Source organism: Pelobates fuscus, chromosome 4 (genome assembly GCF_036172605.1).
Source record: "Pelobates fuscus isolate aPelFus1 chromosome 4, aPelFus1.pri, whole genome shotgun sequence".
Lineage (NCBI taxonomy): Eukaryota > Metazoa > Chordata > Amphibia > Anura > Pelobatidae > Pelobates > Pelobates fuscus.
In genome coordinates, this window is record NC_086320.1 from 333,156,102 (window position 1) to 333,173,704 (window position 17,603).

The 17,603-nt window shown below is 35.2% G+C and overlaps 1 protein-coding gene across 1 annotated transcript in view; it reads left to right on the top strand.

Annotated features, from left to right (window-relative positions):
* The window catches only part of THSD7A (thrombospondin type 1 domain containing 7A), a 279,525-nt gene that overhangs the window by 203,283 nt on the left and 58,639 nt on the right, over nucleotides 1-17,603 (top strand). The window contains exons 9-10 of the mRNA XM_063452416.1: nucleotides 6,304-6,535; nucleotides 10,828-10,943. Of these exons, the coding sequence (XP_063308486.1) occupies nucleotides 6,304-6,535; nucleotides 10,828-10,943 (348 nt within the window). The remainder of the gene's footprint in view (nucleotides 1-6,303; nucleotides 6,536-10,827; nucleotides 10,944-17,603) is intronic.

The window sequence follows — 17,603 nt, forward strand, 5'->3', positions numbered from 1 at the left end:
TGCAAGCAGGCTTCTGCAAAACATTACCTAATACATAATAATATACAGTAATACAGTGGATGTGTCATACATGTGTCTCCTATTTAGTAGATAAGAAATAAAAGTATGATTTAATGTGGAAATGCATGAACATTGCTGTGTAAATGACGTTAAATGTTGTTGTTTTTTTTTTTTTTGTATAGTCATTTTTAGGCTCTAATATATATATTTTTTAAATATTGGATTTGATTTTTTTTCCTGGATTCTTTAGTCTTTCTTTTTATAGTGCAAATCTGTACATTTAATAGTAGACATAATGATTCTTTAAATTAGATATGTCACTACTTTGGAAATTACATCACCGAATAAATTATATATAACTTATGTTAACCTTTTTTTATGTGAGACTTCATTTTATTTTAAAAGTTTATGGAAGAGTCACAATCCATTTTGGCCCAGATTTAGCTGGGGCACACAGTAGACTAAAAAGGAGCAACAAGAACACTTTTACTCCTCCTTTCTGTATGCTCTCTCTATGCAGATTGTCCAATGCAAAGGGCAGAGCATATAACTAGTAGCATATAACCAGTGGCGGAACAACAGATTGCAGGTTGAAGGTGCAACCGGTCCTTCTGTCAGGGGGCCCATGAGCCGGCTGGCCCCCTTAAGACCACTCACATGAGGACCTATGCAGTAAGGCTAAGAAGGCACATGCTTACCCAATGGCAGGTGCTTATTATGCCATAATATACTGAGTCTTGGGAAAATGACTGAGCATGGGCAATGAGGGAGTGCTGATCTCTGTGCTCTTCAAGAACCAGTCACTTGTGTGGTCTGCAGAGATCTCGGGATCCTGGATATGATGTCATTCCAAGCCCAGCTTCACTAAATGGTGTGTGAGGGAAGTGATGGAAAAGCATGAAGATTACAGCACAGAAGATCCATCACCAGCTCTCCAAAAGGTTGGGAGGCTGGGTGGTCTAAAAAAAAAAATTACATTAATTTCTAAGTGTGTGAGAGAATGTGTAAGTGAGTGAATATATGTGTGTGAGTGAATGTCAGTATCAGTTAGTGTGTGTGACTGTCAGTGAGTGCGTTTGTAAATGTGTGTATTTGTGTGTCAATGTGTGTGTGTCTGTTAGTGTGTGTCAGTATAAGTGTGTTCTAGTGTGTGTGTATATGTCAATGAGTGTGTGTCAGTACCAGTGAATGTATGTTTACCAGTGAGTGTATGTCAGTATCAGTGTGTGTGTGTAACTGTGTGTCTCTCAGTGAGTGTGTTAGTGTGTGTAAGTGTCAGTGAGTGTGTGTGTGTAAATCAGTGAGTGTATGTCAATGTATGTGTATCAGTGAGAGCGTGCATCAGTCAGTGAGAATGTGTATGTCTGTCAGTGAAACTGTGTGTTGAATAAACAGTATGTGTGCCAGTGAGGGAGTGTATGGGTCAATGAAAGTGTCTCTGCTTAAAAAGATAAAATGCTTAATTTTAAAAAATGATTTCACTCAATGTGATTTATCATTTAATGTGATGTAGTAGATATGTGCGTATGTATTTACATATATAATATGTTTATTTATATATAATAAATATATATAATAATAATATATATATATATTTGTACAAATACATGTACAATTATTAGTAATACATAGGAATTATAATAAATTGTATATAATATAAATGTATATTACAGAGTTTAAATTCCTTTTGTAAATGTTCTAGCAAAAATGCAATTGTTTAAATTTTAATTTAAAGAATATGGTCTCTACCCCAACTGTGAAATTCTCAAGATTAGACTCTATCACACATAATCTAATGCCATAGATTGAGAGACTAGCTGTTCTTTTGTTCTCCGTTACTGTATTACTCACCCAGCAGGCATTTTTTATACTTGCTGGGGTAGTATGGGATGCACTGATGCAAGTGTGTGCTGGCAGTGAAGTCAGCATGTTAGTGTCAGCACGGGGGTTTGCCATGATTGGAAAAATGTGTCTAAGCAAAACCAATCGCTCCACACTCAAATGAAGCCAAACCTCGTATACAATTACACTCATACAACCACCGCATAATCACACAGCCACCAAACACATCCCACTCAGGTATATTGCTTAGAGGGGAACGAGGAGGGAAGCCTTATTTTGATTTTTGTACCAAGGCCCTGTGGTTCCTAGTTTCACCCCTGCGTATGACAATGACTGACAGGAAGCCAAGATGGGTTCACTAATTACCAGGATAGAGTTAAATACCAAGGTGTGCAATTTTACATTTAATTTTGTATTTTGCTCCTTATAAACACATATTTGTTTAATATAGGGGATAAGTAAATATAAAAAGAAAAATTATTTGACACCGTACTGAATGTCTATGTTTTCCGTTTTAAAGATAATTTCACAATGATGAGAGTTTTAAAGTACCAATGGAACTGTTCTACTTCATCATAAATCCACTGAACTGTATTGATAAAAAAAATACATATAAATTTGGGAACATGCATGTAAGATTGCTTTTAATATTTGTACATTTCACAGATCCTGATAATATTATGACAGTTGATATTACATTCAGGTTGCAAAGGTGAAATTGCCTAAAAATGGTCAGACTGCAAGGTACGCTAAAGTGACCTGGAAATATTTAATGATATTTACTGAGTTTGTGAAATACCATAATTTCAGCTAATATAACTGAAGGTCTTGATAGAACTGATAATACATTCGTACTATTAGCGTTAATAACTGGCTATATGTGGAATTTATATTTAGTCTGCTTTCTAACTTTTACTAAGCAATTCGATGGAAAATAGGGGTTTAATAAAACATGCACATTTGAGGAATCAATATATCAGCAATGTGGTCTGGTTGTCTAGATCCTGGTTTCTCAACCTATGGTATGTGCGCCAGTGGGTACGTGCACCTAAATCAGGGGATATGCTAGTAGCAGGTGGTACTTCATCACAAAATTGTTCTATACTGGCCCTGTTATCACTCACGCTGTGTGCAAAGGTGGGTGTCTAATTAGGCAAGTTAGGCAGTCTCCAACAGCAACCAAATTGGATAGCCCTTCACCTCTTCAAAATTCCAAATTGTAACAGATGTAGGAGGATTGGTTTTACTGAAAGTTATATCCACAGCATCACACTGGTGCTTGGTGACATATAACCAAGCACCAGTATGTAGATCTTATACAAGGTATCCATTAACTGCGCAGGAATACCAAGTACCCGAGAAATTGAGAATTTGTTGTTGTTTTTTTCAAATACATCAGGAATAAGCTCTACATTCTGATAGTCTTCTATATTTTGCCCCAAAGCTATATGTTTGCATGTCAGTTTCCTCTGTGTGTGTGTGTGTCAGTGTCCTCTGTGTGTAAATGTGTGTCAGGGTCCTCTGTGTGTAAATGTGAGTGAGTCAGGGTCCTCTGTGTGTAATTGTGAGTGTGTCAGTGTTCACTGTGTGTAAATGTGGGTGTGGCCATGTTCGCTGTTTGTAAGTGTGAGTTTGGGTATGTCAGTGTCCTCTGTGTGTAACTTTCTGTGTGTATAATATTTTTATTTTGTGACTTATATTTTAGATTAATAGTTAATACACTTCTCCATACAGAAACAATATTCTCATAATACCATATTTATTTTGAAAATATCTTTTACTATCTTTAATGTGGCTTGTTCTCCAATGTGGGATTAACTTATCATTGTCTACATGTTTCATTTGGAATTTAAATCAATAGATTTACCCCTTGAGGCAGCAGTACTTACACATTTTTTTAGACCTGCAGGGGTACTTTTTTTACTCCGTAAAAAGGTTGAAAAACGTTGATCTAAATGGCCACTGTGCTTCATAGGTTAAAAATGTTGGACTCCATCTTTTCAGTAAAAATGATCCTAAGAGTAATGCTCTCATCAGTCACAAAGCACTTCATTACAAGATAGTATCAGTAATATGTCTCTAAGTTCAATGTAGTGCAATGACCTTCCCAGTCAACAGATCTCGAGCCAGTAGAGTACCTCTGGGAAGTGGGGGAATGGGAGATTCATGAATATACAACCAACAAATCTACAGCAACTGCAGTATTCTATCAGGTCAACATTAAACAGAAACTCTAAGGAGGTTAAAACAATCATTTTAATGGCTAGTTGTAGTTGTAGTTGTAGTTACTTACCTACTGCAAACACTATCATGCCCATGTAATTAAATAAGCTTTGTTGTATATTTTAAATATTTCATATGCTTTATTTACACTAGCAGGGCTATTCACTCAAGGGAATTTCAAATTTAGGACTAACATAGTCAAATTGGAAGCATAGCGGACTTAGAGAATTTTTCCATTTCAGCTGTTTTGTCCTTAAATTTGAAATTCACTTTGAATTCTCACTTTAGTAAAGAGAAAAACCTGTAACTTTCCTATTTAATAATGTCTACTTTAATAACAATCAATATAAATTATTGTGTTGTTATGACTTAATGACTCATCTCTATGGCCTATCTTATTATTATTGATCATTTTATTCTTGTATAATATGTCACGCATCACGTTGCGATGTACGTTATTTTGTATAGGTTGATAAAAGATTTGTGCATTTATAACTATAGTTATATTCTAGGCATCACCATGGCAAAATACTATAGACATTGGCAATCAATGCATAATTTTAGAACACTTCTTGAATGAACAATAAGCTATTATAAATTCCTTACTAGCTTCCACTTAATTAGCATAGCTTGTTATAAAATGCTAATTTGCCACTGAAAGATTACAGTATGGCTAGATTTTAATTCAACATGGCTTAGAACATTTCATGCATTAATCAAGATTTAAAGCTACCAGTATATATTTCTTTTTACATATAATTATTTATTTACTCTCCAGCATTTAAATTAATTTATATGGAAAAGTATGTGCCCAGGGACAGCTCAAGCAGAAAAAAAGATGATCCTTAAGTAATACAGTTTGCCCCCAAAGCTTCAGTCAATCTGCGGAATAATCTATCTCCCTTGACATTCCTGGTTTGGAAAAATAAATAATTTAATCTCATGACCTTTTGCCAAAGGATCTTATTCTTTTTAAAGAATCGATTATTTATAGAATGCCATATTACATATTTTAGTGCCAGCATTCTTCTCATTGACCAGATACATTGTTGTTTGTTTTTTAATTAAAAATGTATTTTGTGAATCAAAGATTGCATTCACCTTTAATTGTTCTAATTGTGCATAAGTTGTATAATTTTGCAGATCTTGGATAGATGCCATTTATGGATACATAGCTTATATTTACATCAACGAACGATAGAATCTGTTTAAGCTTGGCAGCCTGGGCAGAATCTAGGTCAGTGATGTGTATAATTCCAAGCAGAGTGACATACAGTATATCCCACAGGGAGGAATATGAATGTGTGAGCAGGCTTGAGATTTTCAAGTGATAAAGGAATGTAAATGCATTGAACTCAATTGAGCTAGTAGGCATGTCTGATAATACAAACATTTCACATAGGAATGTATTTATGAAAGAGATGAGACACTGTAACTCTCTGGCTCCGGGCCCAGTGTTTTGATATTTCAAAACTGCAGCTTGGTTCATAATCCCCCTACCCCTCAACCCCACCAGCATACATACCACTGCTTCTCAGTAGGACTGCATCCAGAAACAATATGCGGGGGTGGGGTGTTATAAGGATTTCAGTAGTAGGGCCACTTATAATTGGCGTGTACAATGTCAAAGACCTACTATCAAAATAAGGGAACATACACAGTCTGTCTGGCTATCTATTTATTGAGGGCAAAAATGGGAATTGGGGGCACACCCAGAACATGTGGAACTGAATCCCCATATTTGTTTTCTGAGATTTTAAGTAGTCTTATAAAATGTAAAACTGTATTTTTGTGTGTGAGCTGTTCCTTAATCTGTATTATCTATCTAATAAAGGTACATGTATCTATAATTTTCTCCTCCCTCAAATTAGACCACTAGTAAGGTCCATTTAACCTAATAGGAATTTCTAAGACTCCATCTGTCATAGGCTTTAACTTCCATATGTTTTGTTGTGTGTTAAAAATGTCATACATTGTTAAAAATTTGAAAGGAACAATCTAAGTTTATAAATGCATAAATGTATGTATAATATAAGAGTGTTCCTGGTACCTTTGAGATCCGGCCTCCATATAGAAATTAATATAATAAAGTTAAACTCACCCCATCCATCTGAATCCCTGTCTTGTGCTCCTTTCTTATCTGAGATCATTCTTTCAGACAATTACTGTTTTTTCTCAAAATCTATTAAAAATATTAATAACTTATATTTTTTCTTCATTTAATGTTCAATTTTACAGAAGGAGTTCAGTGCCCAGAAAGTAATGCTCTGCAAGAGATCAGAAGCTGCAATGAACATCCTTGTACAGTATATCACTGGCAGACCGGCCCTTGGGGCCAGTGCACAGAAGATGTCACAGTTTCAGGTTTTAACTCATCAAATTGGAATGGTGAAGCAACTTGTGCTCTTGGGATGCAGACAAGAAAAGTCATCTGTGTCAGAGTCAATGTGGGACAAGTTGGCCCCAAAAAGTAAGTACCAACAATATTTTTTTATTGAAGATCTGTGCATTCTTCTAATAAGTTTTACATATATATATTTTCAAGCCTATCTGTATGCATCTGACTATGTATATGTCATGCAGACTTTATCGTCCATCATTTCTGACTTGGTACTCATGCTGTATCTTCTGTAGTTTGATAGATATAGATGAGTATAGATTGGTTGTTGAATGAAACTCTGTATTCAGAGCTATAATACCAGGTGCTTATAAGTGAATGCTCCCAACCTGTGCAAAAATCACAGTTTTGTAACCAAAATATGGAGCTCAAATGAATGAGTTGAATGTTGAGATTTTATAATTTGGTATGCAGATGACTGTCACAGTCAGCAGCATAATCCCTGGTGAACATGAAAAAAAAACATGGGAAAAAAAAATGAGAAATATATATATATATGTATATATAAATATATTTATTTTTTTCATGGTTTTTTTCATGTATATATATATATATGTTAGTCTCTAAATGAATAATGAAAATTAATAACCTGCTTTGATAGAATATCACAGAAATGCCTTGCTTTAAAATGTGTGTGCACAGATTCAATGTCCAGGAGGAACCTCCGTGAAAAAATAGCATAGAACTTCTAATGAGCAATTCACTCAAAATGCCTAGTACGTACAAATTAGGTACTGTAGTGATAAACTTTAGGTAAAGAGAAAGCAGTTTACAATCATAGCTTGGAGGTTAATATTTTAAGCAACTGGCAGAATATTAAAAAAAATGTTGCCTATTTTACCCACTCATATTGATTTATTTATATATGTATTACTATGTTGGCAAACATATGAAATTCACATTGGATTCTCTTTGAATTCCCAGCAGTTCACACTTTAGGGATTAACACGGTATGTGGCATAAGTGGAACTGCTCCCTTCCAAAGCTCTGCGGAGGTTGCAATACCTCTCCCATATGTTCCTATGTATGGATGGGCTTTACATACGTACTTCTAGAGGTCACAATGTTGCCAGTTCAACGTCTGCATAAACTCAATTTCATTTCATTACAAATTGGACTGAGGTTTTTCATTTTTTTTCTCCTATGTGGAAATGTGCCGATTGAGGTTAGAAAGATACATGGACGGCATGGGTAATGATTTAGTTCATAAAATACCTAGTAGCATGTTAAACACACACTAAGAAATGTAAGCTTAGTATATGGAAATGTTATCAACTGAATCTTCAACAAGCAATGTTTAATTAGATTAGTAACCCTTATGTTTACAGTGGCCCCAATTTTGAACTATTCTTCATGCATTCTAAAGAATATTTGTTTTAATAAACTGGAACATGGAATAAATCAATACAATGAAAGTAATTAAGACTACATCATCACATAAAAATATATTAATGTAGTTAATCAGTTTTATCATATACTCAGAGACTACTATATTCTAGGCCTAATTTTAAAACAAAGATACATTTATTTGACAAGTGGTATTTTTTTTTCTGCTCAATGTAAACTTGAAGAATGTAATTCCAGCAGAATCTTTAAATAATCTATTGTGCTATTGGCCTTTTTTATGTGGTTACTATGGAATACGTTAGACTCAGCGCCATGAACGATGGAGAATAAGATGCATTCTGTAATGTCTGTCATATTGTCATGTGACTATTATCTCGGCAATCTCATGAGAGGGAAATGATGTGTACCATATGGCACAGAAAGAGCCCTGTGGTGTCTTGACTAGAATGAGTGTTTTGTTTTGTTTTTCTACATTTCATGCCAATGTCAGAATACAAATTAAAGTTTATTTTAAGATGTTGTACAGAAAAAAATATTACATTCTGGTTATTGCAAGCTCTTTCAATTGACTTTGATTTGCTTTCTCATTAAAACACGTCAGTGCATATTATTTATAAATATATAACGAGAAATGTGCATTGTGGCAGCAATACTTAGTGTGTCTATGTGTTGTCAATTGGCTATAAACAAAAGGTGCTTCAAATCACTGTTACTTTATTAACGGAGGGGTTGTGGAAATGGCTGTGCTCTTCCAACTCCCGATGGATTTTGGGAGAGTGGTAGTAATATTTATTGAGGCTATATTGTTCTAATACTCCCTAACCAATTAATGACAAAATGAGTGGATGCTCATTTCCATGCACCTGGGGTGGCCTGTGGTCTCTATCCTTTAATCCCTACCTGTAATTTACTGCTGCATTATATTTGATTATAATTGAGACACTTGGCTAATCTGCTCAACCCACTCCCCCTGCTTGCCACTCCTAGCTATAAATTCCTTTAATTAACTCTGTATCTCTGGTCTTTAGGACCAATCTTACATCCATCCCTGCAACAAGACCATTTAATTTGAAGACTGCAGCTCAAAGGTCCAATCTTACATTCATCCCTGCAAGAAGACAATTTAATTTTACTTGGCTCTGTAATAAATAAATAAATAAATAAATAAGCCAGATCCTGTTCACTCTTCCTAGCCCAAGAATCCTGTTAGACACAATTGCTCTTCTCAATTTTACAATTTCTATACTATTGCTTTCATTTTTACCTCATTAGCATATTGAGGTTAGTTTTGATAATTAATTTACAATTGCAAATATTTTTGTTGATTTAGTATGAAAGAGTTCTAATTTAATAACTATGGTTCACACGGTAAAATATTACACAAGGCCATTTTTTTTTCTTGTGGATTCACATATTTTTCATCTTTACATGCAGCACCAACAGCACAAATGTTGAAAAAAATGGAAGAATGAGACAGCGCTTACTTAACTTATAGGCAGCAACCTTAAAAGGAATCCCTCAAACCCTTTAAAATAAGACAAGAAAAACAATAAAAAAGGCTGCGCCACAATCAGTAATAAAAAGTCCAGTTAAAAGGCAAAAGTCCAAATATATTATCCTTACAAATGGTCTTTAGTGATGAGGTCTTCTACTATTGCAGTGGATCCACTTTATATGAAAGATAAAAAGAGAGAAGGACAACCAATGGTGCAGTATGTAAAATTCAAGTATAGACGTAAAGGAGTAATAATATAAAACTCACATTTGCCAGAGCTAATAACCAGCTCTGGGGTGAAGCGTATTCAGCGGTTTAATCCCCGCTTGTGGGATATAAATGGATTCCTCTCCGTCACTGTTGTCCAATTCTCGGATAAAAAGAGACAACCAATAGTGCTCACTGTATGGTAATATTGATAAAAAAAATAAAAGAATGTACTTACAAGACAAGAGCAGACCAACTGCTCTGTGATGACAGCGTGGGTGGATTTATCCCCACCTAAGGATTTCTTTAGGTACAGGAAACTTCCAAAGATGTATTTCAGAGGTTTTACATAAAACCAATAAAAGGTGAATAAGATAATACTAAAAAGCCAGGGTAAAATAGATTATGTGTCTATAAAAAAGGTAATTGGCACAATAAAATGACCAAAAATACTTTAATATATATAAAAGAACACAATATTAGATATCCATAACGCGTTTCGTCAAAAATACTTTTTCAATGGAATCATTTTCATTCCATTTGAAAAAGTCTTTTTGACCTAACGCGTTATGGATATCTAATATTGTGTTCTTTTATATATATTAAAGTATTTTGGGTCATTTTATTGTGCCAATTACCTTTTTTATAGACACATAATCTATTTTACCCTGGCTTTTTAGTATTATCTTATTCACCTTTTATTGGTTTTATGTAAAACCTCTGAAATACATCTTTGGAAGTTTCCTGTACCTAAAGAAATCCTTAGGTGGGGATAAATCCACCCACGCTGTCATCACAGAGCAGTTGGTCTGCTCTTGTCTTGTAAGTACATTCTTTTATTTTTTTTATCAATATTACCATACAGTGAGCACTATTGGTTGTCTCTTTTTATCCGAGAATTGGACAACAGTGACGGAGAGGAATCCATTTATATCCCACAAGCGGGGATTAAACCGCTGAATACGCTTCACCCCAGAGCTGGTTATTAGCTCTGGCAAATGTGAGTTTTATATTATTACTCCTTTACGTCTATACTTGAATTTTACATACTGCACCATTGGTTGTCCTTCTCTCTTTTTATCTTTCATATAAAGTGGATCCACTGCAATAGTAGAAGACCTCATCACTAAAGACCATTTGTAAGGATAATATATTTGGACTTTTGCCTTTTAACTGGACTTTTTATTACTGATTGTGGCGCAGCCTTTTTTATTGTTTTTCTTGACCAACAGCACAAATGCTTTTAGAATTTGGAAATGTTTAAAAAGCTAAGCTATTTTTTCATTTTTCAATCAATAAATATCTCTCTGTTTAGATGTCCTGAAAGCCTGCGACCGGAAACAATGAGACCATGTTTGCTGCCATGCAGGAAAGATTGTATTGTTACACCGTATAGTGATTGGACTCCATGCCCTACATCCTGTCAAGAAGGTAAAAAAAAATACATATACTTGGTATGCATTACATAGAGATGATGGGAATTCACATGTTTCTTTGTACTGTTTTTTGTTTTTTTTATCGTTATGTATATTTTATTTTATTATTCTTAATTTCTTCAAAACTCAAGTGAGCATATTTCCACACGACCGTTGTTGAAATATTTATTTTCTGGAAAAATATAATTTTTTTTCATTTTTGCAAATCAAAAGTATGTAAGTAAAATATAAAGTAAACAATTTACCAATCCAGATTGCCCGTTAAGAAACATTAGACCAAATTTAAATATTTATTTTTCAGAATTACCATTTTTTAACATTTCACTATTTGAGAATTGTCTTACTTTGCGATCCATTACTTCTTCAACTGGATGGCCATTCTAGACATTTTTAATAGTATTTCACACTTTACATTTTTATTGTAGTATGTAATATTGCGATATCTAATGCGTATATCAACAAAAATGTTTGTACATTTATGGGACAAGAGTTGCCATCAGACATGTTTGTGAATCTTATTTTTTAAATCCATGTAAGTAAAATACATTAGATGTTATGTTGTAATGCCTTAATACTTTAGTTCGGATTCCTAGTTTAAAATTTTGGCAAATTATTTATTTTCAGTGTGAGATCATTATGTGTTTTATTTAGCTAACTTTCAGTCAGTGCAAGACCTGCCGAAATATTTTTTCCAAGTGCCAGCCTGTGAATAAAATGGGGACTACATTTGCATGAGATGTAGAATTCTTCTCTTGCCAAATGAGTTGGAGCATGATGGTTGAAAGATTTACAAGAACATGTGAAATTACAGTTTAATTCTAAACCAGGCAGAAATCTACCTTCCAAAATAAGTAGGCAGTTACCTGCTGTTACCTGGATTGAGTTTAAATTGTAGATTCATTGGATGTCATCTTATTTAACATGTAGGTGGCAATTTATTCTGGGCATTGATTTTTGTTTTTCTTTCTTTTTTTTTAAACTCTTGATGAAGTTAGATAGTTTTTAAAGCCATAATTTAACAATTTGTCTTTTGCTTTACATTGTTTTCTAAAATGTAACGATTATAAGTACATAAGTACATATTCCTGGTGCATAAAATGTTTTACGCTTTATTTTTTTTTAAATTCTAATTTCTTTAAATTGCTGCTCTTGCAGGGTAATGGGATTCTAAATCATATTATCTTTGATTATAAATCATATTGTTTTTGATCCCGTATAAACGAATAATTTAGAATTATTTTTACTATAAAACCTGACCACATGTTTGACAATTCTCATATTTATGTCAAAGATAATCTTGGATGTGTATAATGTAAATTAAATAGAGCCTCAGATTTGTATGTAAAGTCTTTCAATAGCTGCAATTTGTGTTATAGATAGGAAAGAAAAGTACACATCTAATGGATGATAACGAAATTATCTCTATTACAGCACACACTTTTTCTTATGAATTTATTCCATTAAATCAGCTTTTTGGTCTTAAAGCATACCGTAATCTGCAATGATTTAAACTATTTTAACAAACTATTTTAACATTTTTATTTTTTTATTTGTAAGTGTGTACCTCTAAGCATTTTATTGAACATCAAGAGCTAGTCTGCATTGTTTTTTTCTTTATTTTTCCAGATTTTCTTTTTTTCCCATTTGCATTGTGAAACTAAACCAGGGCATGAAATCCAGGTTTTTGCAATTCCTGTGCCTGACTGTATTGCTGTTATGTCCGATATTTGCACTACTTAAGTGTATTTACCCTATGTAAATTTGGCCAGTGAGTACCGTAGATATTAATATGGGGTGCCTGAGCTCCCTATAGTAGAAAAAACTGTAACAAACATTATATGGTGAAAGGTATGTACATTTTAGCAGAGTAGGCACCTGCAATGTGGGGAGAGCAAGTACCTACTCTGCCTTAGTAAGCATGTCAAACTTTGAGTTTGACATGCTTGGTCTAGAATTTTTGCTTTTTATGGATCAACAGCATAAATGTAGTCTTTTTTTTCTCAAACAGGATTACTATATAGAAATGGTGAACTTGCATTACTATATAGAAATGGTGAGTGTTGCATTCTAGATAGACAATTTTTATGTGTTACATTGTTCATAATTTTATAGTCCAATTCTCTGAGGTTTAGAGGTTTACCACTATTCCATAGGTGCGACAGTCCAATTTTTATGGTACTGTCGCAACAAATATCGGTGCCAGGTACTTGTCCCACAATTTTAAATCTGGCAGATTTTAAAATGGAGGGGAATGGGAACTAGGACCATGCACTGGGTGCTTCTGGGGTGGGGGGAGCAGAAGATAGGGGGACATGCTGTTAGTCAGTCTGGCCACACTCCTTAGACACACCACTTTGAGCAGTATATCCACTCCATTGATGAGTGGAACGATGATGATGATGATGATGATGATCGTGCCCCCTGTACTGCTGCTTTCTTTCCTGCTCACCTTGTCAGCAATGGGTGTTACTAAAGTAGTGAAAACTACCAACTGCATTAGGTGTCTGGAGCAGTTGCTATGAGTAGCTGTTACCAGATGTGTTGCTGGAGGGTAGGTTGGGGAATGAAGCCCTGATGAACATCTATATAGCCTTGGGTTTGTGTTTTTTGTTACCGGTACTTTGTATGAGGGAGCTGTTTCTCAAATTGGCTTCCCAATGTAAAAAGAAAGAACAAAAGCATAGTGACCTGCAGGCTACTAAGCTGGAGAAGGTATCCCCCCCTGTAAAAGTTGGGCGGTTGCTGCTGGGGAACAGGAAAATGTGCTATACCCCCTCCTTATTACTTAATTTGCTAGTAGTACGTAATAAGTGCAATGTTCTTTTTGGATAAATGAAGAATGCTACTTCTTATTGATTTGGCTTTATGTCTCATAGATAACTCTGCATTATTCATTGAAATTAGTGGAATAATATAAACCACAAGATATTTCATGTCTTTATGAGTCAAGGTTTCTGAAACATTGCACACTGTATCTCATTATTAATATTGGCATAATTAACTCTGCTACACATGATCTATATTTCAAGCTATTGCACAACAATACAGAATATAAATCTATAAAGAGAGATGCTTCATAGAGTGACCTTCATAAAACTAATTAGGCCTCATGCAGACAGAAATTAAAACCTGAAGTGACAGAAGAATAAAGAAGGTTAGACCTGTGTAATGTGAGGCCATAGCAATTCACATTTTTAATAATACAACCAGCTCGATAAAATTAATCTAGTCACAATAAATCTATTATTAATATTTCTCATTTAAAGGGACTCTCCAGGCAGCCCCTGTTTACTCACCTGGTTCCAGCGCCGGGAGCCTCGTGAAGCCGCGCCCCCTATTTCGTCAAAATGACTGAATAGGTGGGCGCGAGCAGGGAGCAATCAGACGCTTCCATTGCTCCATGAATGCCGCCCTCTGAAGTCCTCAGCGCACTACCAGGCATGCGCGCGGTGTGAGCAGCCGCAAGCTGAGCTGACTGACAGCTCAGCTTGCGATCTTTGCCCGCCCCCTCCTCTGCTGACAGGCTGGAGAGAGAAGGCGCGCACACAGTGCCTTCTCTCTCCTGCACACGTCAGACGTATTTTCAAACGTTTGACGTGTACAGGGCCTTTTTAGGGCCCTGCATGATAGGAAGTGCCTCTAGTGGCCGTCTGAGTGACGCCCACCGGAGGTATTCCTATCAATCAATGTAAACACTGTATTTTCTCTGAAAATACAGTGTTTACTTTAGATTGCCTGCAGGGAGCTATAGAGCTCACCTGAACAAATACATTAAGCTGTAGTTGTTCAGGTGACTATAGTGTCCCTTTAATTGTATTTCTAACGTTGGAGTTTATTCCTAGTGGTTACATTTATGTGCCCCTCTTTAAGACAAAAATGTGCTGGTCTCAATGCAGCCACCACTCAATCAATTTCTTCATGGAGCAAATGCAATGACAGCCACTAGAGGCATTCTTAGAGAGTAATGTAAACACTGCCTTTTCACAACTGGGTGCATCAACAGGATTTTCTCCAGGCACCCAGACCACTTCTGCCCATTGGAGTGGTCTGGGTGCCAACTCCCACTACCCTTAACCCTGCAAGTGTAATTATTGCAGTTTTCATCTACTAGACAGCCACCAGAGGACACTTCCATGTTCATAGAACAGAAAAAGTGTGCTATAATGACGCTGGACGTCTGTGAGGACCTCCAGCGTCGCTGAAATCCCCATAGGAAAGCATTGAAAGCATTATTCAATGCTTTCCTATGGGGAGTTCTAATGCGAATGCCGCGCATGCGCATTAGGTCTCCCCCGCCCAAATCAAATTCTGCCCTGGGAGGTTATTAAAGATCAAATTAACCTCCAGGCGAGGATGGAAAGAGATTTAAGTATACCATATCTGAATTCCCCAAAAAGATTTGATCTATGGCAAAGTTGGGTTAATAATTTAGAAACTATTCCCTGAATCAATGAGCGAAAAGAGCTCAGTTGTTTCCCAATGAATTAGTGGCCTGAGTATAGACAACCCCCCCCCCCCCTGGCTTACCTTCTGGCTTACCCCCGCAGATAATGTTGTACTATGTATTGGGTTTGTTTGTTGAAATAAGTACTGACCTGTTTTTTATGTTTATTATTATGCAAAACAACCCATTTTTTGTTTGTCGGTCTTTCTGTATAAGTGTTTTGAAAAAATAATAAAAGAATTTATAATAAAAAAAAAAAGAAATATATGTCATATATTAATTGAGGTTGTAAATTAACTGTTTCATGTTTTAGTTTAACAGACTCAGCTAGCCATTCTATTTGTTTTAATTGTAATTGTTTTACTTTAAATTAAATTCCTTAGAACAAAAAAAAAAAAAAAAGCATTATTCAATGCTTTCCTATGGGGAGTTCTAATGCGAATGCCGCGCATGCGCATTAGGTCTCCCCCGCCGGCCGGATGATGTTGGCGGGGGAGGAGCGTGGGCGGATACAGGTAAGTCACTGAAGGGGTTTTAACCCCTTCAGCAACTTGGGATCGGGGTGGGAGGGAGAGGGGACCTGCAGTGCCAGGAAAATAGTTTGTTTTCCTGGCACCGGAAAGTCCCTTTAAGATGTAGTAAGTCTGGTTCTTGGTATGTCTTTTAAAAGGGAACCTGTCTCTCCCTAAACTTTTATTAAGGAGATCATGAAAGGGGAGCGGAAGGAGAGCCTTACAGATTCCCTTTAAGATGATCAAGTGTATATTCTAATTATATCAATTGCTTTATGATTTTCTTTGTCAAGTAACCAGCTCTCCAATGATGATCATGATCTAAATACGCTGTCTTAAAATCTGGTGATGGTTTAAATATAGAATTCGAATATAATATAACATCTTATAAAAGGTTAAACATGCTCACATGGACTATGGGGATATCCTGCATGTTACATGTTATGGAAAGCAGGATTTATACCTCAAGCCATGAGAAGATATTAATTAAGTTTTTAGCTAAAGAGATACTATAGTATTAGGAATACAAACCTGTATTCCTAACACAATAGATGCATCTGCCTCCAAAACTGCAATGTTTTACATTGCAAGACTAAGGACAATAGGTACCCCGACCAAATCAATGAAATTAAGTGGTCTGGGTTCCTATAGTGTCCCTTTAACACTAATATTTGTAAGAAAAACTCATTAGGTCATGAGAACAAATCAGAAGGGGCATCTGCAGGACTATGATTTGGTTCTGATAGAATATAGAAGATGAGAGTTAAAGTGACAAAGCATGATAAACTAATTGAGATATTGTCTTTATTCTACGTTTCCTACTTTATCTATCATGCCACTAATGTTTTTCTCCAGTACAGTAGACAATGCTACCCTTAGGTATCATATACATATACATATAGCTGACTTTCATAAATGTTACATTGGGGTATATCATGCACCCAATGTTTTTATGCTGCCCTATTTAGTTTTGCTTTCTCTCTTAAAACAGAAAAGACGCCACTGGCTAAATAAAATTAACATGTGTTCTGAGCCCATTCAATTTTTGTTCTCTTTTCATCTCGATTGCAAGAGAAGGAAAAATTATATGGTACACGCGCTGTGTTTAATTAATTTCTTCACCCTCTACATTGATCCCCATGTGAAAGAGTAAGCTAATCTGTTTGTATGAGTTATCACAAAGAATTAAGATTAATTTTAATAATAATTCAATACGTTGTGCTGGTTACTTTGAAATGTGAGAAACGGAAACAGTATGTGGGTCACAAATAATTAAAATTTCTTTGATATTAATTTAGTGGCACATATTTGACTTGCTGGAGTAACATAGTGTATATTAACAATACATATTGCCACTATCTTCCGTAATATTATACAAGGTATACATTTATGAAATTATTTGGCTATGTCTTTGAATAAATATGTATTATAAAAAAATATTATTCCCTATATCATCCTTACCATATCTAAATAAGCTAATCAGCATATTTTCTCGATAATGCATCTTTTCATAAAAACAGACAGAATGACTGCACCTGCCAGTTTAATGTTATATTACTTTTACATATTCTTGCTTATTGATTGATGGCTTCTAAGTTATGAAATACATATTGTGTCAACTGATGATGGCAATTTCCGTGGACTTTTGCAATACCCCAACTATTTGTGCAGGGCATTCTAACACTTAACTTTCAGGGTT